This window comes from Ahaetulla prasina, chromosome 2, assembly GCF_028640845.1.
Source record: "Ahaetulla prasina isolate Xishuangbanna chromosome 2, ASM2864084v1, whole genome shotgun sequence".
Classification (NCBI taxonomy): Eukaryota; Metazoa; Chordata; class Lepidosauria; order Squamata; family Colubridae; genus Ahaetulla; species Ahaetulla prasina.
The window spans coordinates 165,297,704-165,320,441 of record NC_080540.1 but is presented as its reverse complement, the minus strand read 5'-3'; the positions used below and the strand labels follow the sequence as shown (position 1 = coordinate 165,320,441).

The 22,738-nt window shown below is 41.3% G+C and overlaps 1 protein-coding gene across 1 annotated transcript in view; it reads right to left on the bottom strand.

Moving 5' to 3' along the window:
• Positions 1–99: 99 nt before the first annotated feature.
• COL2A1 (collagen type II alpha 1 chain) overlaps positions 100–22,738 on the bottom strand; it is a 103,057-nt gene continuing 80,418 nt past the window's right edge. The window contains exons 41-54 of the mRNA XM_058167985.1: positions 21,530–21,583; positions 18,762–18,923; positions 18,555–18,662; positions 16,926–17,033; positions 14,405–14,458; positions 12,982–13,089; positions 12,801–12,854; positions 10,993–11,100; positions 9,972–10,025; positions 8,894–9,001; positions 7,752–8,040; positions 5,098–5,285; positions 3,516–3,758; positions 100–1,026 (exon numbers count right to left, since the gene is read on the bottom strand). Coding sequence (XP_058023968.1) covers positions 880–1,026; positions 3,516–3,758; positions 5,098–5,285; positions 7,752–8,040; positions 8,894–9,001; positions 9,972–10,025; positions 10,993–11,100; positions 12,801–12,854; positions 12,982–13,089; positions 14,405–14,458; positions 16,926–17,033; positions 18,555–18,662; positions 18,762–18,923; positions 21,530–21,583 — 1,785 coding nt within the window. The 3' untranslated portion in view covers positions 100–879. The remainder of the gene's footprint in view (positions 1,027–3,515; positions 3,759–5,097; positions 5,286–7,751; positions 8,041–8,893; positions 9,002–9,971; positions 10,026–10,992; positions 11,101–12,800; positions 12,855–12,981; positions 13,090–14,404; positions 14,459–16,925; positions 17,034–18,554; positions 18,663–18,761; positions 18,924–21,529; positions 21,584–22,738) is intronic.

Sequence of the window (22,738 nt, the reverse complement as noted above, 5' to 3'; positions counted from 1 at the left end):
TTGGGGGGAAAAAAGCTTACAGTCAGCTAGAACTGGTAACACCACTTTACAAACTAACATCAGCGATGCTTTTAAGAAAATGTTGGTGCTCAACTAAATCTTACCAAACAAGGGAGCTGTCAACAGGAGAAAATTGTCACTTATCTGTGGGAGTGTAAATTCAGTATTCTTTCTTCCAAAACGCACATCTCCTATCCGGTATATAAGGCTTAATCATTGGGGGAGGGGAGGGGTTACATTTGTTTTCTAATGCAAGTTAGCATGAATACTGGAGAGATTTAAACACTAACCCTACGGCTGATTTGATTTTACAAAAGGAAAATAGAAAGTTGAGGCACCGGTCGATAAAATTCAGACTCGTAGACAAAAACAAGAATAATCAGATCAACTTGTTACTTTCCAACGAAGGTTTTTATATCAATTGATGTTAAAAAATACAGACTTGTTTTAACAATAATAGCACCATCTTTAGTATCGTACACAGTAATCTTGCTTTGATACACACTCAGAATGGAGTGGGGAGAAGACTTGGCTACAACCAGGATTGGGGACATTAGCAACTTGGAGGGAAGGACCCTTCATATATGCTTGTGAGCTTCCTATCACCACCTGACCCAAGAAAGGCCCTCTAGGAAGACAATAAATAAATAATACCATTATTAGTTGTTCCTTCCTTCCTTCCTTTCTTATACTGGCTTTGTGATCTATTCAAGCAATGGTGGCCACAGAAAATGATAAGAGTCCAGAAATGTAAGCAAAAAGGTTTTTTGGGGGGGAAAGGGAGGAGTTTGGTTCAGCCATTCAGTGCAGAAGTCCTAAAAGTGATTGGGAAGTACTTGGATTGGTAAAAAAATATTGATTTTAGGGTTTGTTCTTCTTTTACAAAAAGCACACGGGGCCAATGTCAACACCAAATTCCTGATCGGCGCCACCAATGTCCATAGGCGCAATGTCAATGATGGGCAGGCGCGAAGTCTTCTGAGATCGATACTCGATGATTGTCTTCCCCCACTTGCCAGTATGTTTCTGGAATGGTGAAAACAGACACACACATATCAAGAACTTTGTACCCCAGTTTCAGTGAGGTGCTTGGATAATAATATAATACACCTGGATAGGCATGGCATGCTTAGACTGGCTGGGTCTACTTCAAATCAGTGGAATTTTTTTTTTATTTTGTCAAGCATATATAAGATAACAGGTAAAAGTATAAACGTAATTTGAAAAGAGTAAGAGTGAAAAGGAATATCAGGGCAGGGACGGTAGGCACGCTGGTGCGCTTATGCATGTCCCTTACAGACCTCTTAGGAATGGGGTGAGGTCAGTGGTGGGATTCAGCCAGTTCGCACTACTTCGGGACAACCGGTTGTTACCTTACTTAGCAGTTTGGCAAACTGGTTGTTGGAAGAAATCATTAGGGTAGAGAACCGGTTGTAAAATTACTTGAATCCCACCACTGGGTGAGGTCAACAGTAGACAGTTTAAGCTTAAAGTTTTGGGGGTTTGGGAAAGAAACTACGGAGTCAGGTAGTGCATTCCAGGCCTTGACCACTCTGTTACTGAAGTCATGTCTTCTGCAATTGACTTTTATGACAGCATCAATATTTCAAAAATCCGAGTGGGGAATTATGATGTCCTGTTTTGCTTGCAATGTAGTTCTGAAGGGTGACATCATACCACCTGCTCATGGATCAGGTGTGGGAGTCTAGAAGATTATGGGATTCTAGAAGATCAGAATCTAATGTTCTCTTGACTACTTATATTTTCAGACAGGGTGGGGTGATGGAACACCTATACCCTGTCTGCTCTGATGAATAAAATAATGTTGTGGCAGATTTCAAATACTAGAACAAATCTCTCTGGCTTTATATACTTTTGACTCCTTTATATACTTTTGACTCCTTTTTGGTAACTTGGGCAAGAGAGAGTGTGTAATATGGTCAACAGAAGACCTCCCTACAGAACTGGATTCAGAATTGTCTCTCTTCTTCCTTTCAATCTAATATTGTCTAGTTCAGGGGTCTCCAACCTTGGCGACTTTAAGACTTGTGGATTTCAACTCCCAGAATTCCTCAGCCAGCTTTGCTGGCTGAGGAACTCTGGGAGTTGAAGTCCACAAGTCTTAAAGTTGTCAAGGTTGGAGACCCCTGGTCTAGTTAGTATAACTTGCCCAATACGGTTACAATCGTTAATGGTAGCCTGGTTTCCATCATAAATCATGAAAGTCATAAGTCAAGGCACCTATGAAACTTGCTCAATTTCACAACCTGTTTTGTGGCAGTTGTTAAGTGAATAACACTGTGGTCATTAAACAAGCCAGTGCTTTCCTATGGGTGTTTTCCACCAGATACCTGCTGAAAAGACTAGTTTCTGGCAAAAGCCATCATAAATTATGTCATGTGACCACATGTGCAAGAACATTGCAACTGGCTGCAAAGGCAAGGCAGTTGCCGAGCAACCAAACTGTGATCAGGTGACTGCGGAGGGTTGTTCGCAGCAGTTGGTACCCTGGAACTAGGTTGTAAGTACCTTTTGGGGTGGTTTCTGTCAAAAATGACTAGCTACTTAGCGTTTTTATTTCAAATATTAACCCGGCAGTATCGCCCATAACAGCAGACCAGGCATGCAGTTTAAGTTTTGTCTCTTTGAAATGCAACTTGTTATGTTGGAAGTGTGAACTCAGGGACACTGATACCTCAGCCTACCTGACCACAAGCAGGCAACAGAGTGTAGACCTAGATTTAAGATTTACTCTGTGTCGTTTCCATGTCTGTCACTCTTTATCTAAGAAACGTCTAATCTGAGATTACCGCCTTCTGACTTTTTCCCTTGTATATAGTGTGCACATGTTCTTTCAACTCCTCTTGGTGGGTGTGCTGGATGCGAGGCTTTCCCTACCCTAGGATGAATTTCCTAAGGGGATTAAAACCATCATTCTGCTTTAGCTATAAAGCTTGCATCACTAAAAAAAAAAAAAAAACCAACCCTACTCAGGTATGCTCTCATACTTAAAATATAACTGGCTACTTGGCTGAAATGGAAATCTCTGCTACTCTCTTTGATCAGCAAGCTAAGCCTGGTACTATCACTAGGATCTCTTGCCCTTAAATCAAACAATTGTGTGGTATTTGCATTTACCTTCTTGGTAGCAATTAGCCCAATGTTAAGTAAATAAAACAACCCAACATCCATCAAGATCACAAGCTCAAAAATTATTTTAGAAATGTGTAAAACTATGATTAGAAATTTGCTCTATGTAGGCAATACTGCTGCAATTTCTTCCCATTTTATGCTCTCCGGCATGAGGGTATTATGCTACCCAATTAGGCAGAACCCTAATTCCCAATAAATAATTTAGAATAATGGGGATAAGGAGAGGACCTTGGAGATCTTCTAGTCCAAACCCTTGCTCTGGTAGGAAACCCTGTACCATTTCAAACGTGGCTGCTTTCTTTCTACTTACAGTACTTCCATCAATACCCCCGATAAATCACGATTGCTTTCTTTCTACTTACAGTACATCCATCCTGCAAGGCAGTGTAGGTAAACCTGCTGTTGCCCTCGGCTCTCATCTCCACGTCATTGGATCCCTGTATCAGGAGAGCTTTCTTAAGGTTGCCGGATGCTGCGTCCATGTAGGCAATACTGTTCTTGCAGTGGTAGGTAAGATTTTGTGAGCCTTCAGAAGACAAGAGTCGCAGGAAAGTCATCTGGATGTTGGCAGTGTTAGGAGCCAAGTTGTCATCTCCGTAGCTAAACTGGAAAAGGACAAGGCAAAGCCATTAGGACATGGAAAACCTTAAAAAGGGCCAAGGGAGAAGGAACATGAAGCACACATGATGGCCAAGTGGACAAAAGCGTGATGTCAGTGTTCCAAGTAATTCACCCATAGAAATTTATTTATTTTATTTATTTATTTGTCAATCATATGTAAGATAACAGGTAAAAGTATAAACATAATTTGGATAATTGACAGGGATAAGTAAAAAGGAATATTAGGCCAGGGATGGAAGGCACGGGGGTGCACTTATGCACGCCCCTTACAGACCTCTTAGGAATGGGATGAGGTCAACAGTAGACAGTTTAAGCTTGAAGTTTTGGGGGTTTGGGGAAGAAACTACAGAGTCAGGTAGTGCATTCCAGGCATTGACCACTATTTTCTGCATTCGAGTTTGGAGCAGTTTACCTTGAGTTTGTATCTATTATTTGCTCGTGTATTGTTGTGATTGAAGCTAGTCATTGACAGGTAGGACATTGTGGTAGATAATTTTATGTACTATGTTTAGGTCAGACTGAAGTCGGTGTAGTTCTAAGTGGTCTAAACCCAAAATTTGGAGTTTGGTGGCATAAGGTATTTTATTGCGAGCAGAGGAGATATTGTGAAATATCTCTGGACTCTCTCGATTGTATTTATGTCCGATATGCAGTGCAGGTTCCAGACAGATGAGCTGTATTCAAGGATTGGTCTAGCAAATGTTTTGAATGCTCTAGTTATTAGTACAATATTACTACTAATATTCTAATATTGGAATATTAGAACTCCGAGGCAGGCAGATTCCTCAAAGGACATTTTTATTGGGAAGATCAATATTGGTACAACTGGTGAAAGCCGACTCTAAAAGTTCCCATGGCTTTCACCTACCATAATTAAAAGTAAAATTTCCTCTCTCCCCACCCCCAAGTCACTGATCATGCTGTCCAATCCAGGAACTGGCTGGTTGCTTGGTTACTTCACCCCTCCTCTGGCCAGCCACCTGTGGGAATGTCTTTGGGTTCCCACAGGAAAGTTTTATTGTTTTGGCTACAAAACAATAAACATCTAAATATCACCCCCCCCACCCCCAGTTGTGTGGCAGCCCTGAAGCCTCCAAGATGGCCTCAGCCATGATCACTTCAGGGTTGAACATGGAATCAAGGCTATGTGATTCAGGACTCTTCCTTCAGACAGTGTTACAGAAAAACTGCAGTTACTAAACCGAGTTGTGTTTGTTAACTCAGAAAAGCTGAGAAAGGGACCTGGGATGTTCACAGAACATTGGCCCTCTCTCCAAATCCATCTAACCAATGCAAAGGCAGTTATTGATTATGACTACTTACGTGAAAACCTCCATTGATGCTTTCTCCAAACCAGATGTGCTTTTTCTCCTTGTTCTTGCTTGTCCACCAATTCTTCCTGGGAATGCTCTTTGGCTTCGGATAGACACAGGACTCGCCAGTCTCCATGTTGCAGAAAACCTTTATGGCATCCAAAGTGCAGCCCTGGTTGGGGTCAATCCAATAATCGCCTGTAAAAGGGAAACAAAGTCACTGACAAGTGTATGTTATGTCTCTCTCTGTTTTTACATGCACAGCAATAGCAACAGACTTATATACTGCTTCACAGCAGTGGTGAAATCCAAATTTTTTTACTAGCTGTTCTGTGGGCTTGGGTTGGTGGACGTGGCAGGGGAAGGACATTGCAAAATCTCCATTCCCAACCCACTCCAGGGGAAGAATATTGCAAAATCTCCATTCCCTCCTGACTCTGGGACCAGCCAGAGGTGGTATTTGCCAGTTCTCCAAACTACTCAAAATTTCCACTATTGGTTCTCCAGGACCTGTCAGAACCTGCTGGATTTCACCCCTGCTTCATAGTGCTTTACAGCCCTCTCTAAGTGGTTTAGAGAGTCAGCATATTGCCCACAACAATCTGGGTCCTCGTTCATATATATTCAGAGGTGGGCGTCACCTAATGTAACCACCAATTCACCCAGAACCAAAAATGTGAGCGTATGCGCTGTCCGTGCACGCATGCGGCATCAAACATGGCGATTATATAGGATGGGATAGCGTGGGCGGGCCCAGCCATTGATCGGAATTACTGGTTCACCCGAACTGGTCTGAACTGGCAGCAGCCCACTTCTGTATATATTCCAATTTTTTGATCACACTTGGCCATAAATTTTTTATGACTTATGACTGTATGACTGTAACTTCATTGCTTGTATCCTTACGCTTTATATTGATATTGATTGTTTCCTGATTGCTTATCTGTACCCTTTGACTATCATTAAGTGTTGTACCTTATGATTCTTGAAGGTATCTTTCCTTTTATGTACACTGAGAGCATATGCACCAGGACAAATTCCTTGTGTGTCCGATCACACTTGGCCAATAAAAAATTCTATTCTATTCTATTCATAATTTTTTTCCTGCACTGGACATTTTCCCATCTAAGGGGTAGCCTTGAATGTCTAACTAATGCACCAGATGTCTAATTAATCATATTAGAATGGAATTATAATTTTCACAGAATGACATTTATTAGTAATCCAGATATGAATATAAAAAGTGAAACAATAAAAGATGAAATATCAACTACTCTAGAAATTATGAAGAAGGCTAAATCTTAAAGGTTTTTGAAAGGTTTAGCTTATAAACATATCTCTAATGTTTACTGACTATATATGGGAGAAAACAGTATGAGCATCACCGCTACCATATTCAATGATTAAAGATTTCATATTACATGTTAATATTTTGGACTATAGTCTATCATTTTCAAGTTGTGTTACTGGATTTACTCTGATAACAGAAGTTGCATCTGAGGCTTAGGGAAAAAGAATTACATTTTATCATTTAATAAAGTGTGATTTCCAGTGACATTCTGGGAAAAGAATATGCCCAGATTTACAAGCCACAGTATCTCTAATAGCTTCAATGAAGTGGATCAAATAGCAATAGCACTGAGACTTATATACCACTTCATAGTGCTTTACCACCCTCTCTAAACACTTTACAGAGTAAGCCTATTGCCCCCAACAATCTGGCTCCTCATTTTACCGACCTCGGAAGGATGGAAGGTTGTGTCAACCTTGAGCCAGTCAGGATTGAACTCCAGGCTGTGGGCAGAGTTCGCCTGCAATATTGCATTTTAACTACTGTTAGAATCCCACATTTTTTGGTGGCAGGAATAAAAAATGGTGGAAGAAGCCATTTGGGTGTCAGGAATCAAAAATATCCAAACTACTCTTGCTGTGAGGGACATTTATTTATGCTTTGAGTGGGAATCATTTGTGTTGTGACTCCAGCTCCCGAGCCTGTCCCAATGGAGGAGGATGACTCTGAGAGTGAGGGGGAGGAGCCGACAAGGCCTCCCTCTCCAGGTCCCTCCTTTCTGGCAACGCCTCAGGTGCCAGCTGAAGGCCAGGAAGAAGGCGTGTCGGAGCCCCCACCAAAAGAGGGTGAGGAGGATCAATCTTGGATTGATCCCAGACAGCGTCGCAAGGAGAAGCGTGCGCAGCAAAGGAAGAGGTGTTGCAGGCCCAGAGAGTGCTGAGTCACTGAGCCACACCCCACGGGGATAAAAGCGGGTGGAGTTGCTCTGTAGCCTCTGTGATGGACAAAAACTGCAAAGCATGAACTTCGGATTGGTTGTTTTTGAGTTAAAGCCTGGACTGTGTGAAGGAATTATTCTGTGAACTCTTGGCTGCCCCGGCAACGGTCTATGGACAAGTGACTCCTGTCTCTGCCAGGGATAAGGAACTTGGCAGGCATTTGAACTGTAGCTGCCAAGTCTTTTATCCACAAAGGAAATTCAGGTCGGTTGTAGAATGAATGACTGTTAGACGCTCACTTCTACGCTCTTTGATGTGAGGTGGGGAGGGGGACAGAACAATTTGGTTCTCTCTAGGTGTAAGGTTTACATAATTGAGCTGACAGAACTCTGGTCCACCCCAAATCAGGCAAGTGCACCTCGCCTGGAAACTCACCACTCTTCCAGTCAGGATGGCATAGTTTCAGGTCACGACAGGTTCGAGCTGGGTTCTTCTTACTGCCCTCAGGGTTTCGGATGCTTTCAATCTGGTTGTTGAGACTCTTCAGGGTGGCATCAACCTCAACATCATGTTGCCGCAAGTTGCTGAAAGCCTGATCGGATCTCATGTAGCGCATTGGATCAGGGCCTTTCTCAGTCTGGCCAAGGCCAGCAAAGGCAGACATATCAATCCCAGCTCCAGGTGGGCCCGGAGGGCCAGGAGGGCCAGGGTTGCCAGGAGGACCCTGTCAAAGAGGAAAGGAGACCATGCTAACAGATTTTCCTTAGAACAGAAATCTATCTGTCTATCTGTCTGTCTATCTAATCAATCTATCTATCAATCAATCTATCTAGCTAGCTAGCTAGCTATCTAGCTATCTATCATCTATCTATCTATCTATCTATCTATCTATCTATCTATCTATCTATCTATCTATCTATCTATCTATCTATCATCTATTGATCTATCTATCGGAATAGAGCTGGAAGGGACCTTGGAGGTCTTCTAATCTAATCACCTGTTCAAGCAGGATACTCTATACTATTTCAGACAGGTGGTTTTCCACTTTTTTTGATTTTTTTTATTGATAGAATAACATTCATACAAAATATCTTGTCCTTCAATTAATTGCCCAAGGAAACAAATGCCAATATCCTTTTTGTAATATCTTGTACTTCTTTATTTCCATTACAGGCAGAACTTGACTTATAACCGTTCATTTAGTAATGGTTCGAAGTTAAGCGGCACTGAAAGAAGTGAACTTACGACCGTTTTTCACACTTACAACCACCCCGATGATCAAAAATTGCGATCAAAATTCAGACACTTGGCAACTGACTCAAACTTATGACAGTTGCAGTGTCCTGAGATCACATGATCACCTTTTGCGATCTTTTGACAATCAAAGTCATTGAGGAATTCAGATTCACTGTTACTAACTTAACGACTGCAGTGATTCACTGAACAACTATGGCAAGATAGGTTGTAAAATGGGGGCAAAATTAACAACTGTCTCGCTAAGCAACAGAAATTTTGGGCTTAATTATGGTAGTTCAGTCTAGCCTGTATTTATAGCTTTTTTTTTTTGAGTTACTTACAGCTGGACCAGTTTCTCCACTACGACCACGAGGGCCAGGAGGGCCAATGGGCCCAGGCATTCCATTAGAGCCATCTTTTCCAGAGGGACCAACAGGGCCTGGGGGACCCTAGAAGAAAGCCAAAAACAAAAAATACAGATGAGAATCAGAGGTGGGTTTCAGCAGGTTCTGACCAGTTCTGGAGAACCAGTAGCGGAAATTTTGAGTATTTCAGAGAACCGGTAGTAAAAATTCTGACTGGCCCCGCCTGCATCTATTCTCTGCCTCCCAAATCACAGCTGGGAGGAAATGGGGATTTTGCAGTATCCTTCCCCTGCTACGCCCACCAAACCATGCCACGCTCACCATGCCATGCCCACAGAACCGGTAGTAAAAAAATTTGAAACCCACCACTGGTGAGAATCAGCTGCTCACAAATGCAGCCAAATAAGAAATGTGCAGGGAAAGAACTTTGGGGCTGCAATATAAATTTGTCCAATCAATCAATCAATCAATCAATCAATCAATCACACTGATGCTCTCAAGTTTCTGCTACAACAAAATTGCAGTATGAGAGCCTTCCCCAATCTGACCTGCTCCACATATGGTGGAAAACTTCCCAGCCCTTATAATGTGAGCCAGAAGGGGATTTGGAAACAAGAGATGTTCTACCGTTCCTCTTCGACTCAGTAGGAATTGCTTCTGTCCTCTCCCTAAACTAAACAACATCAAGGATTCGGAGCCTGCGATTTTACGTTTCAATCAAATTTTGTCACCCTTGGAGGAAAAAAATATGAAATTCTGCATCATCATGCCCAGGGGTGGGTTCTACTTACGTTTACTACCGGTTTGCATCATGCCCATGCACGCGCTCTTCTGTGCATGCGCAGAAGAGTTTTGATGACGTTTGAGTCAGTGTAGTAACCACTGGTGTATAGAACTACCGGTTCTATAAAACAAGACTGAACTGGGGGCAACCCACCACTGATCACGCCTGATGAATCAAGAGTTCGTGTGGCAGGTATACCCATCAAATGACTGGTGACTTAAGCGTTCAGGAAAATTAGCTTTTCTGAAGTACCCTGTTCATTGTACTTACTCTGGGACCAGAGGGACCGGCGGGACCAGATGTACCTTGATCTCCAGAAGGACCCTAAGGAAGAAAGGAAAAAAAGCTGCATAGTTAAATCTGAATTTTGTGCCTTATAGTTTCTCCACAGAAGAGCCCAAGTAGTCTCTACAACACAGAGCCTTTCCCCTTGTGATCTCTGATTCGTTGACCTTTTTGGATGGACTAACATGCCAGTGATCCTCTGTGCACCTTCATGTCGAAGGAGAAATTGATTACACAAGTGCAAACTCATCCTATAGTATAGGTATCTTGCAACTGTTATCTTTTGGAGGAGGCCGTTAGTAGGGGACAGAATTGTCAAATAATAACTATATCCTGGACTGAAGATTCTTCGATCAGTTTTCAAAGATCCGTTGGCTGGGAGATAATTTAAATTCCCCAGCCTTAATAAGGGTTACTTACTATACAGAATTTCAGTTCACAGGTCTTACTAAGAGATACTGTATTTATGAAATCTTTGTAGAGAAGAATGCATACAGCATAAATTTGTACAAACTGATTCTTATCCTTGTTACAACAGAGGCACAGATCATCAATCAGAATAGAGCTGGAAAGAACCTTGGAGGTCTTCTAGCCCAACTTCCTGCTCAAGCAGGAGACCCTCTACCACATCAGACAGGTGGCTGTCCAGTCTTGTCTTAAACACCTCCATTGATGAAGCACCCACAAGTTATGAAAAGAAACTGGTTAATTGTTCTCACTGTTAGGAAGTTTCTCCTTAATTCCAGGTTGCTTCTCTCCTTGATCAGTTTCCATTCATTGTTTCTTGTCCTGCCCCCTGGTGCTTTGGAAAATAAGTTGACCCCCCTCTTCTTTGTGGCAGCCCCTCAAGTACTGGAATCATCACTGCTATCATGTCACCCCCTAGTCTTTCTTTTCTCTAGACTGGCCATACCATACCCAGATGACCATTCCCAATCTGTGGCAAGCCTAGAATGGAGCCTCTGGGGCTGAATCCTATCCAGGACGTGCTGAAATCAAAACTTACAGGAGGCCCAGGGAGACCCTGCAGGCCAGTGAATCCTCGGTGACCCTTCAGACCTCGTTCTCCTGCCTCTCCAGCTTCACCTTTGTCGCCACGAGGACCTTGTATACCCTAGAAGCGTAAAACACAAGCCACCTTCAGAAGGACTATAGAATCGCAGAAAAGCTTGCTTGCTACAGAATACAGGAGACTGTGGTGTTGTTACTCCACAATGCTTTATACATTCGCCCAGCAGAAAAGGAGAATAATTAACTTTCATTTTGACAGGAGTTCTATGTCAAAGTTGGCAAGTGAGTTTCATAGTTCTGGTTGTTACGTTCTGATGTCACAAAGCTCCTGCGTTCCTCACAAAGGATATTATGACATCAACCCTGGCCCTAAGATTCCCATAGTCTCTCTTGATACAATGCTACCTATAGTGATTAAATTAGAAAAACGTTGGTTACTTTGAGCTTAGTTTGAGGGTACTGGAACATGTTTATACCACTGAATTTAGTATTAATTTCTATGAGCATTAGATCTGGATCTTTTGGGCAGAAACAGACAGATTACCTTGAAATGTACAAGTCAAATAGAAAACTATAGTAGTTTGGTCTTTCTTTAGTGGTAAATGCTTATAGCAGAAAAAAGCAATTAAATGCTCCTGTGCCTCAATATGTCCACAAACGTCACTTTTCAATTTAAAAAATAAAAATAAATAAAAATGGAAACTAGTATGTCACAATGTAAACCAAAAAAAACCAAAAACCCTCCAGCATTATTTTTACCTACAAAAAATGCCTCCAAAAGAGAGCCTTGTGAGCATAGTTAAGGGGGAAATGATGGCTGTAGTTATTTGTTTGAAAGTGTACTCACTTTCTGAGGAACAAATACACAAAAATAAAGGAAAACTGGGGAGGTGGTAGTGAACAAGTAGAAAGTATCTCAGGAGCTAAACAAGATGGCAAGGAACTACTGTTCCATTTGGCCATATACGCCCTGGCAGAAATTCTATGATTAGACGAAATATGGCATGCTCTCAACCTTTTGTTTTAGTGCATTCTAGCCACAGGCTGAGAGTACTAGAATGCTGTCCGGCACTCACTCATGATGACCTCGAATGATAAATGAGAAAGATGTCCATTTACTCGCTCTTCTGGGGTGAAATAATTAGTAGATCTTTAATGTGTTTTATGGCTATCTGGTAAAACGTTATTTCAATTTTAGAAACAACCTATTCGTTTGTAACACATATCATTTTAAGAAAATGAGCATTCGAGATACAGCTCTGTTTTTTTGGAGATCCAGTGTTGCTTCTCAATTTTCTCCAGGAGAGGAAGGAGCTTCAAGGCTCTGAGACATCTTTAAATGTTAGGGATGACTGTCATTCCATTTAGAAAGCAGAGGCAAGGAAAGACTATCCCATCTCAGAGAAATGCGCGAAGTGCTCCGGAACAAGGAACATGCGGTTATTATACCCAAGAGGCATCTATTCAAGTATCACATAAACATACACGTGTTATACCGTCTGTGCTGCACTTGGTCTGCGTTCCTGTAATTTATTTATTTCCTTATTTTTGTTCAGATGGCAGGGTTCACATTTTTAAGAGCCAGACCTACTTTACCGATTGACTTTGCAAAACATGAAGTGCTCCCCATGGCATTGAGTCATTGTGCTAACCGCACAAACTGAAAATGAATTAGCCCGGCTAGATATAGAAATGGTATAGCTGCAAGTTGACTTGATTGCTTTTGGCTCTGAGGTAATTCTACAATGTTTACAGGAAGTCAGGAGAAGAAGATGGAGCGGGACACAGGGAAAAAGTACTCACAGGTAAGCCCCTTGCTCCTGCAAGGCCAGTAGGGCCAATGGGACCTTGAGGACCCTAGAAAAACAAAAGGAAACAATGAGATGTTGACCTAGTCTTCTGTCAATGAGAAGATTGAAGACTATAGTTCTCAGAATGGATTTGAAGAGTTGGTTTCATTCTGGCTTCTTCCTTGTTACTTAACTGTTTCACCTCTATCTCCTTGTTTGCCAGTTGGACCAACAGGACCTGGAGCACCAGGTGAGCCAGGAGCACCAGGACTTCCAACAGGACCGGTCTCACCACGTTCCCCCTGTTTAGAGAGAGAGAGGAAAGACACAAAGTTCAATTATTTAATGCCACATACATGAAGGATGGAGTAAGAGACAACCACCCAGTAGAAACTGCCTTTTCATTTGTAACACATATTATTATTATTCTTTTATTAATTAAACATGAAATATCATCATCATCATCATTATTATTACTAGCCCCAATTCAGGTCTATGCTATTAGGAGACAAAGCATACCATAGTCAATGCTAGAGCAGAATAAGCCATTTGGGACTAGCTAGCTATGGTTGTTTAGAACCCGTCCCAGTGTGAAAAGGGCACAGTTATCCAGAAATTCCTTGCAAAAGTTCCCCCTTTATGTTATTTATTCACATTTATTATTTGACTGTCTAAGGCCAACTACTCATAAATGATTTTGGATAGTTTATATCAGGGGTCTCCAACCTTGGCAACTTTAAGACTTTAATTTTAAGCAAAGCTGGCTGAGAAATTCTGGGACTTGAAGTCCACAAATCTTAAAGTTGCCAAGGTTGGAGACCCCTGGTTTATATGGATTACCCATAAAAGCAAAAATGTCACATTAAAACTATCACCTATTCTATCCATGCTGCCCTCCCTGTCAGGCACAAAGGATCAAGACAACATGTTAATTTGCAGTTTGCAGAAAATTTATTGCTGAAGCCTATATACAAGAATTTAGTTAACTACAGTTCGATATTAAATTGCCGCCACATAAGGGTCAACAAAATTTAAGAGGAGTTGGGCTTGAACTGTTTGTGGGAACGCAATGATTCTAAGCTGATGACATGTTGCTGGCAATCCTTATGATTTATATTGATATATTGATCATCAATTGTGTTGTAAATGTTGTACCTTGATGAACGTATCTTTTCTTTTATGTACACTGAGAGCATATGCACCAAGACAAATTCCTTGTGTGTCCAATCACACTTGGCCAATAAAAAATTCTATCTATCTATTCTATCTATCTATCTATCTATTCTTAACGCCACCCCTCAGTTCTGCCTGCTCTTCTCCTATACATTCCATTCTAACAGGGGGAAGCAGTTTGGGTTGTCTAGTACTGCACTCTATCATGAAATCTATGCTGCCCTATGGGACAAAACGGGACATTTAAGAGTCAGAAGATGGGGGCTGAGAATATGAATGGAGAAAGAAAGCCATATAAGGAGCGGGTATCCTGTCTGAGATTGTATGGGTAAATTACTATCTCTTACAACTTCCTAGTCAAAAGCAGTGATGAAACACTAACCAAATAAAAGGGGCGAGTTAAAATAGATGCCTGGAGCTAATCAACTCCTCCAATACACTTACCTTCGGTCCCGAGGAACCATCTCTGCCTGGAGGACCATCTGAACCAGGATTACCCTGAGAACAAAAAGGGGGTAGTTATTTCTGAGAAAGCCAGGAAGGTGCTTGTGCAGCAGGGGGTGGTCTGGCAATTAATTAGGGGCTGGTAGCAGCAGCTTCTACTAATACAAAGCTACATATGTTCTATGATGACCTGGGATGGTATGGGATGAATTGTCCCATACCACCTACTCATCTTAAACAGAAGGTATCCTCTATCTCTTGGAATCAAACTAGAGCAAACTCTGGTTTGGTAAATGCTCATCTGAAATACAGTTGTTATACTATTAAAAGGTTCCTCATGCTGTAGTTACCAAGCTTTAGCCTAAGCCAGGGGTCAACAACCTGCGGCTCTGGAGCCACATGTGGCTCTTTCACCCCTCTGCTGCAGCTCCCTATCACTCAATATATGCGTCACAATCACCAAGGTGTGACACCTGCCGGCACGTGATTTATTGAGCTTTTCAACCCCCGGTAGGCCAACCATGGATAAATCCAAGAAAATAGAAGTTTCAGAAGAAAACAGAACATTTAATGCAACTATATATGCTAGTTTTGTGGCCACTCAAGAAATAGTCAGGCACGGGAATGATTTTGTGGCTCCCAGTGTTTCCTGTTCTGTGGGAAACAGGTCCAAACAGCTCTTTGAGTGTTTAAGGTTGCAGACCCCTGGCCTAAGCTAACCAGCAATAGCAAATGGCACAGAACCAGAACTATTTCCCATTTGCTACTGAACCCAAACCCACACAATCTTCTAGCTTTCTGCAACCCACTTCCCAAATTCACCCTTTTTAAATTTTTGTATAAGCTCTATTCTCTATAACTGCAGCTTCTATCACCTTTGTCATCTTATTTATCCACTGATGGTAATGGACGAAGGAATACATTGAAAAGTCCCATCTATTAATCTGAGCATCTGCTTCGATGATGCTTTATACCATTTCTAAAACTATTTTATCAGAAAACAAAAATATTTCCATTGAGGAGATTGTGGATTGTAATATATATACGTCGCCAAGACACTACCAATTTTACGCGGGAGAGAACCCAAATAGCCAAGGACCTACATATATATATATATATATGTAGGTATATATATATGTAGGTCCTTGGCTATTTGGGTTCTCTCCAATTGATAGTGTCCTGGCGACGCTGACGAAGTCTCATTCGTCATCTTCAGGCTTCAGCTTCGTGCTTCTTCTTGCTCCCAGAAGCACGGCTGAAGCCTGAAGATGACGAATGAGACTTCGCTGAAACGCCGCCAAGACACTTCTAATTTTACACGGAAGAAAACCCGAACAACCAAAGACCTACATATATATATATATATGTATATATATATATGTAGGTCTTTGGTTGTTTGGGTTCTCTCCAATTGATAGTGTCCTGGCGACGCTGACGAAGTCTCATTCGTCATCTTCAGGCTTCAGCTTCGTGCTTCTTCTTGCTCCCAGAAGCACGGCTGAAGCCTGAAGATGACGAATGAGACTTCGTTGAAACGCCGCCAAGACACTTCCAATTTTACACGGAGAAAACCCGAACAACCAAAGACCTACATATATATATATATATATATATATATATATATATATATATATATATATATATATATATATATATATATATATATATATATATATATATATATATATATATATATGGTTGCTAATATGGGGAGGAAGGCATCTGCCCCCTTTCAGAGGGGGAGCCATAGGCTTTTAATTAATGTTTGATTCTGCATTAACCCCATTCACCAGGAGGAACTTTCAATAAAGGCCAAGACTCAAGGAATAAATATGTTTGGAAACCAGCCATATACTCATCAAGAACTTGGGGATGGGTACCTTATTTTTCGGAGTATAAGACGCACCGTAGTATAAGACGCGCCTTAGTTTTTGGGGAGGAAAATAAGAAAAAAGCTGATCGGCAGGTGGATTGGCCTCCCAGGAAAACCCCCAATCAGCTGTTCCCGGAGGTGAATTTTAGCAAAAGGTTCCTTGGTTGTGAGCTCTGTGCCTTGCTTTTTTGCTTTTTTTTCTGCCTCTGAAAGCTTCCAAAACAACTTCAGGAAAAAAAAGCCTCTGAAGTTCTGTTTGGGGCTTTTTTTCTGAAGCTTAGTTTCTGATGCTTTTTTCCGCCTCTGAAGCCTCTGTTTGAGAAGCTGGGCGAAGCTACATTCGGAGTATAAGATGCACCTAGATTTTCACCCTCTTTTTTGGGGGAAAAGGTGCATCTTATACTCTGAAAAATACCGTATATCAGATACTCCTTGAAACACAATTCTGAAATATTGGATGTAGTGTCGTGCTGTGGTCCCATTACGGGCTGCCATCATGCCTAGTCATTAAATAACTCAGCATAATGGGGAAGGACTTAAATATACATTCTCTTGAGAGGAAGCGTCCCTCACAAATTCAGTATGAGAAACCAGAAATGCATCTTTTGTTTTTCAGTCGAGAAGCATGCCTAGGTTAATTAGACTCACCTCACGGCCAGGTTCACCAGAGGGACCAGTCAAACCAGGTGGACCAACTGGGCCAGGTGGGCCTCTATCTCCTGGACCTCCAGGAGATCCTTGTTTACCAGGCTCACCCTGGGGGAAGAAAACCAGTTTAAGCAAGCAGAAGACTATTTTAACAGTAAACTGGACAAGGTAAAAGTGAAAAACCAAAGCAGAGTTTTCCTTAGAATTAAGTAGTTGAGCTAAAAATTGTTTGCCCAGTTATACTCCATAATCATGATGACGAGAAACCTATTTAGCGAAAGGTCGGTTTATGAGTTTTAAAACTCGGATGAACTGAAAATTCCCAGAAAAAAGCTGGCAGAATTGTGTGAGCAACTGATAATGCTTTTTATTTGAGCTATCTCTAATATCCCAATAAAATACTATTTCCTCACCATTTATTTCAGGCAACAAATCATTCCCTCACATAGCCAGTATTTTTTTCCTCTTTTCTACACAGTGTCTGGGTTAGAACCGTTCAGTCTAAGAGAAGAGATTGAATAGGCAGCGACTTGTGCGGTTAAGCAAACCTGAAAAAAATAAAGCCTCTTCTTGATTCTGCTGACAGAATCAAACCTAAGTAATGGAATGGAAATGGGGGAAAAAATCTGATTCCAATCTTCTTTAGGACAGTAATTTTCACGACATGGGATGAGAGATGACTTATCTCACAGATGAGAATTGAACCTTGCACTCTGGTATCTTGGATGTCCAGACATGACAAAACATGGGTTTTGTTTTCATATTCGGTAAACTAAGAAAGTCAGAAGATATTAAATTTGTATTTCTCATTCATAGAATTTCTCTTTTTCCTTATTCAACATTTTAAAATGCTTCATTCGCAAGAGGCCGAATGCAAAGAATGCAATCAATATAGTTCTCATAGATGCTGTGGCGCCGTGTTGAAGGGATAATAAGCCAAACTATGGAAAATCAACAGAACACTTGATAAGTGGCAGCTTAATACTACCACTACATTCATGTTGGAAGCGCTATCAAGGCGCTTCTGGATTGAAAGAATTATAGCCAGTGACATAATCATTATTATATTATATTATTATTAAAATATTCCTTTTTACTTACTCTTTTCATGTATTCAAATTATGTTTATAGTTTTTCCTGTTATCTTATATATGCTTGACAAATAAATAAAAATAAAATAAATAAATAAATAATAAATAAATCATTTCCCAAGGAATGGCTGAGGGGGCTCCTTTCATGTCCCCAATATCTTCCCACCAGAGTAGTATCTCTTTATCTACTTGCATTACATGCTTTTGAACTGTTGGACGGACAAAGTAATGGGAACTTATTCCGTCACGCGGCTGGCTCTTGGGTTTCGAACTGCTGAGCTGCCGACCTCTCAATGGTCTTTTGACTCAGCATCCAACCGCATGAATCACCACGGCCCCTTTAGCTTAACACTCAAAACATTAAAAATTATTATTGATTATTAAGCTAATATTGATTTCGTTAAAAAAAAAGTGACAAAAACCTTGGACATCTCTCAAATTCAGAAGCTGGGAAATGGGCTGTCCTCGAACTGAGTGAACATTGTATAGACTTTTCAATGTATATTTTTCAAGGTCATTAGCCCCCCAAGGTACTTACAGAAGGCCCAGGCAGACCAGGAAATCCTCTTTCACCTCGCTGACCGGGAAGACCAACTATTCCTCTCTGTCCTGCCAAACCCTGAGGTCCAGGTGGGCCATCTGCACCCTGGCAAAAGGAAAGAAAGACGGAAGGGAATGAATCTGCACTAGGAATAGCAACGGGCCAAATCAGCAACTTACACAAGACCACCAGCTGAATACATACAGGAGGGCCATCTTCTCCAGATTCTCCCTTCTCGCCTGCAGGACCAGGAGGGCCTTGCAAACCTGGATCGCCAGTACGTCCAACTGGCCCTGCGTCACCACGGGCACCCTTGGGACCGTCTTTTCCAGAAGCACCAGGTGGGCCTGGGGAACCAGGGTTACCCTAGAAAAAAAGCAAAACAAAGCGAATACAATCCTGGGTTGTATAAACAGAGGCATTGAATCAAGAACGCCTGAAGTATTAGCATTGTTTTATAAAGCCCTAGTAAGGCCACACCTGGAATACGGGAACCAGTTTTGGTCACCATACTATGAAAAAGATGTTGAGGCTTTGGAAAAAGCTCAGAGAAGAGCAACTAAGATGATCAAAGGCCTAGAGACTAAAACATATGAAGAACGGCTGCGGATTTAGTTTTGGCTAGTCTTGAGAAAAGAAGGACTAGGGGTGACATGAAAGCAGTATTCCGCTATTGGAGGGGCTGCCACAAAGAAGACGTTAACTTATTTTCCAAAGCACCAGAAGGCAAGGCAAGAAACAATGGATGGAAACTAATCAAGGAGAGACGCAATCTGGAATTAAGGAGAAACTGCTTAATACCGAGGACAATTAACCAGTGGAACAGCTTGCCTCCAGAAATTGTGGGCGCTCCATCACTGGATGTTTTTAAGAAGAATCTAGACAGCCACTTATCTGAAATAGTATAGGTTCTCCTGCTTGAGCAGGGGGCTGGACTAGAAGACCTTCAAGATCCCTTCCAGCTCATTCATTCTAATTCTATTTACTGAATCTGCACTACTATTAATCTTCTCATCGTTCCCATCACCAATCTCTTTCCACTTATGACTGTATGACTATAACTTGTTGCTGGCAATCCTTATGATTTATATTGATATATTGATCATCAATTGTGTTGTAAGTGTTGTACCTTGATGAAGGTATCTTCTTTTATGTACACTGAGAGCATATGCACCAAGACAAATTCCTTGTGTGTCCAATCACACTTGGCCAATAAAAATTCTATTCTATTCTATTCTAAATCATAAATCATCTTAATAAAAAAAAGAAAAGTACATGATTTGAAGTGGTTTGAGGAATCAAGCAACCGCCCCAAAGATTGATAGCTTATATAAAAACAAATGCCTTCCAGAGAAAACACAAAGTCTATCTTGCGTAGAAAAGAATGAGCAGCTGTTTGTCTATGGGACATTATAGTTTGAGGTGGCTTATAATGAGAATTGGGATTTTTCAAAAGGAAGGAAGGAACAATACTCTCTTAAAATTGTGTAGTATTTCTCTATTTGTCTAAAACCCATCAGAGCCTAGAAATAAGGATGGATTCCTGGAAATGCCATTTTCTTGCCAGAAGCCTACAATTTCTCTTTTATAACATGACCTTGGAAACTTCTTCCATCCTGCTAATTCAGCAAGTGTTACTTCGGTCATGAAGAGGGATTCATTTTTCTTCTCTATGATTGGCTCATCTAAAAGTCAGTGGAAATTGTTTCTGAATTGTATTCTGTAGCTTTCATTGTTGCCGTGCAACCAGAACTCAGATGACTGGAAACTCTGAGAGATCACAGCTAGCAGGCACATCTTTTGTAACAGGAATCAGGACAGGCAATGGCATTTGGCACTCTTTTCCAGTGCTACAGCGCCCTCTACTGATATAAAGCCCACAATGTTTTTTCTCTCTGAAGAAAAGCCAGCGAAGAAGAAATTCAACAGAGTCAATTGGAACTTTGCAACCAATACATTTAAATGTATAAATATATACCGGTATATACTCGAGTATAAGCCGACCCGAATATAAGCCGAGGTACCTAATTTTACCACAAAAAACTGGGAAAAACTATTGACTCGAGTATAAGCCTAGGGTGGGAAATGAGGCAGCTACTGGTCAATGTAAAAAATAAAGATAGAGCCAAGTAAAATAACATGAATATTTATTTGAACGAAAAACAATAAAAGTGCAAAAGTGCAAAATGTTCGGCGCTCATTTTTATTATGCAGCGCCCCCTGCTGGACATCTATCAAAAATACAGTATCTTTTAAAAGTACATCGAGACGTAGACTCGAGTATAAGCCGAGGGGGCCGCTTTTCAGCACAAAAAACGTGCTGAAAAACTCGGCTTATACTCGAGTATATACGGTAATTTCTCCTCCTTCAATATTTTGTTTTATTGTATTAATCTGAACCACCCTATGCAATATGGCAAGTTTTTTAAAAAAATGGAATTCTAATTTTATCCTCATAAGCAACTTAAGGTAAAGGTTCCTCTCGCACATATGTGCTAATCGTTCCCAACTCTAGGGGGCAGTGCTCATCTCCCTTTCAAAGCTGAAGAGCCAGCGCTGTCTGAAGACGTCTCCATGGTCATGTGGCCAGCATGACTAAACACCAAAGGAGCACGGAATGCTGTTACCTTCCCACCAAAGGTGGTCCCTATTTTTTCTACTCACATTTTTTACATGCTTTCAAAACTGCTAGGTTGGCAGAAGCTGGGACAAGTAACGGGAGCTCACCCCATTACGCAGCACTAGGGATTCGAACCGTTGAACTGCCGACCTTTCAATCGACAAGCTCAGCGCCTTAGCCACTGAGCCACCTCTGTTAAAGCATGTTAAATTATGTTTTATTTTGTTTCCTATTTTGAAGCTGGGAAAGAGAGCTTGTGTTTTTATATACATATCATTCTTCTTCCTACACTGCTGATATTAAAATGAAAAAAAAAACCACACCACACAATGGCAGACAACGAAGAACTCACATTGGGACCAGGTGGTCCAACCCGTCCTGCTGCACCAGGGAATCCAGTAGCGCCCTAGAAAAGAAAAAAGATATCATAAGGCGAACACCTCAACGGCAGCATTTAACACACTGACGAGTAATGGCAAAGGAACTTCCTCTTGATTTTCTGCCCATTTCTCGAGAAATAAGGTTTAAGTTCAGTAATATGCCTCAGAAATATGGTGGAAAGCGTATCCTGTTGGGATAGAGATGGGAAGATCTCCCTACAGTCACGGAGTTCACTGGGTGACTCTGAGCCAATCGTCTAACTGATCCCACAGGGTTGCTGTTATGAGGACAAAACGAGGGGTCATCCCAACCAAAGTTGTCTTAAGTCCTTAGAGGAACTGCAGGATGTAAGACGTTCATAAATAAGGACATGCAATACATTCTTTTTTTTTTCTTTTTAAAAGGAAAAATCCTTCTGGATTCCAAAGATTAGACAGAGGGCAGATATTCTAAGGAAGACATGTATGGCCCAGCTCCTGGCATTTACAATAAGGGAGAAGGGATGCGCTTCCTTCCGAATTTGGATGGAGGGGACCAGCACTTTTAGGAGATATAAACGGCAGATTGCTTGTTTGTGTTAATTTCATTAACAGACTAAAGTCTACTAAATCCATTTCCTAGTAGACTTAGGAACCCTAATCCCAAATCCAGTGGTGAAATCCACTTACCTTCCCTACCGGTTTGGAAGGGCGTGTGTGCCATCATCAGGTCCGATTTTTGACCCTCTGTGCTGTGCAGAAGGTCAAAAATGGGCTGCCACTACCGTTTCACTGAACCACACGCCACTGCTGCTACCAGTTTGTGCGATCAGGACAGAACCAGGAGGATTTCACCACTGCCCAAATTCCCAACCAATATTTTTCTAATTCAGAAGCAGGTAGATTTTTATTTTTATTTTTTGCTTGCTGGAATGGACACCCTGGGTAGGTCATAGGTGGTCTCACACAAAGGTTGCCCTGCTAGGTGGGATAAGTTACAAAATAAGTTTTAATGAAAAGAGAAGCTGTCCACATCTACCTTCTATGTTTCTCCTGAAGGAGCATGGTACATGGTCTTCTTTGTCCTGAAGGAATGGGAGGTGGGTGTACTTCCAAAGAAGCATTAACCTTTGGCTACCAGACATTTTTATTTCCTAAAAATGCTAATGGAGTATTTCCAAATACTCTTCGAAATAAATATT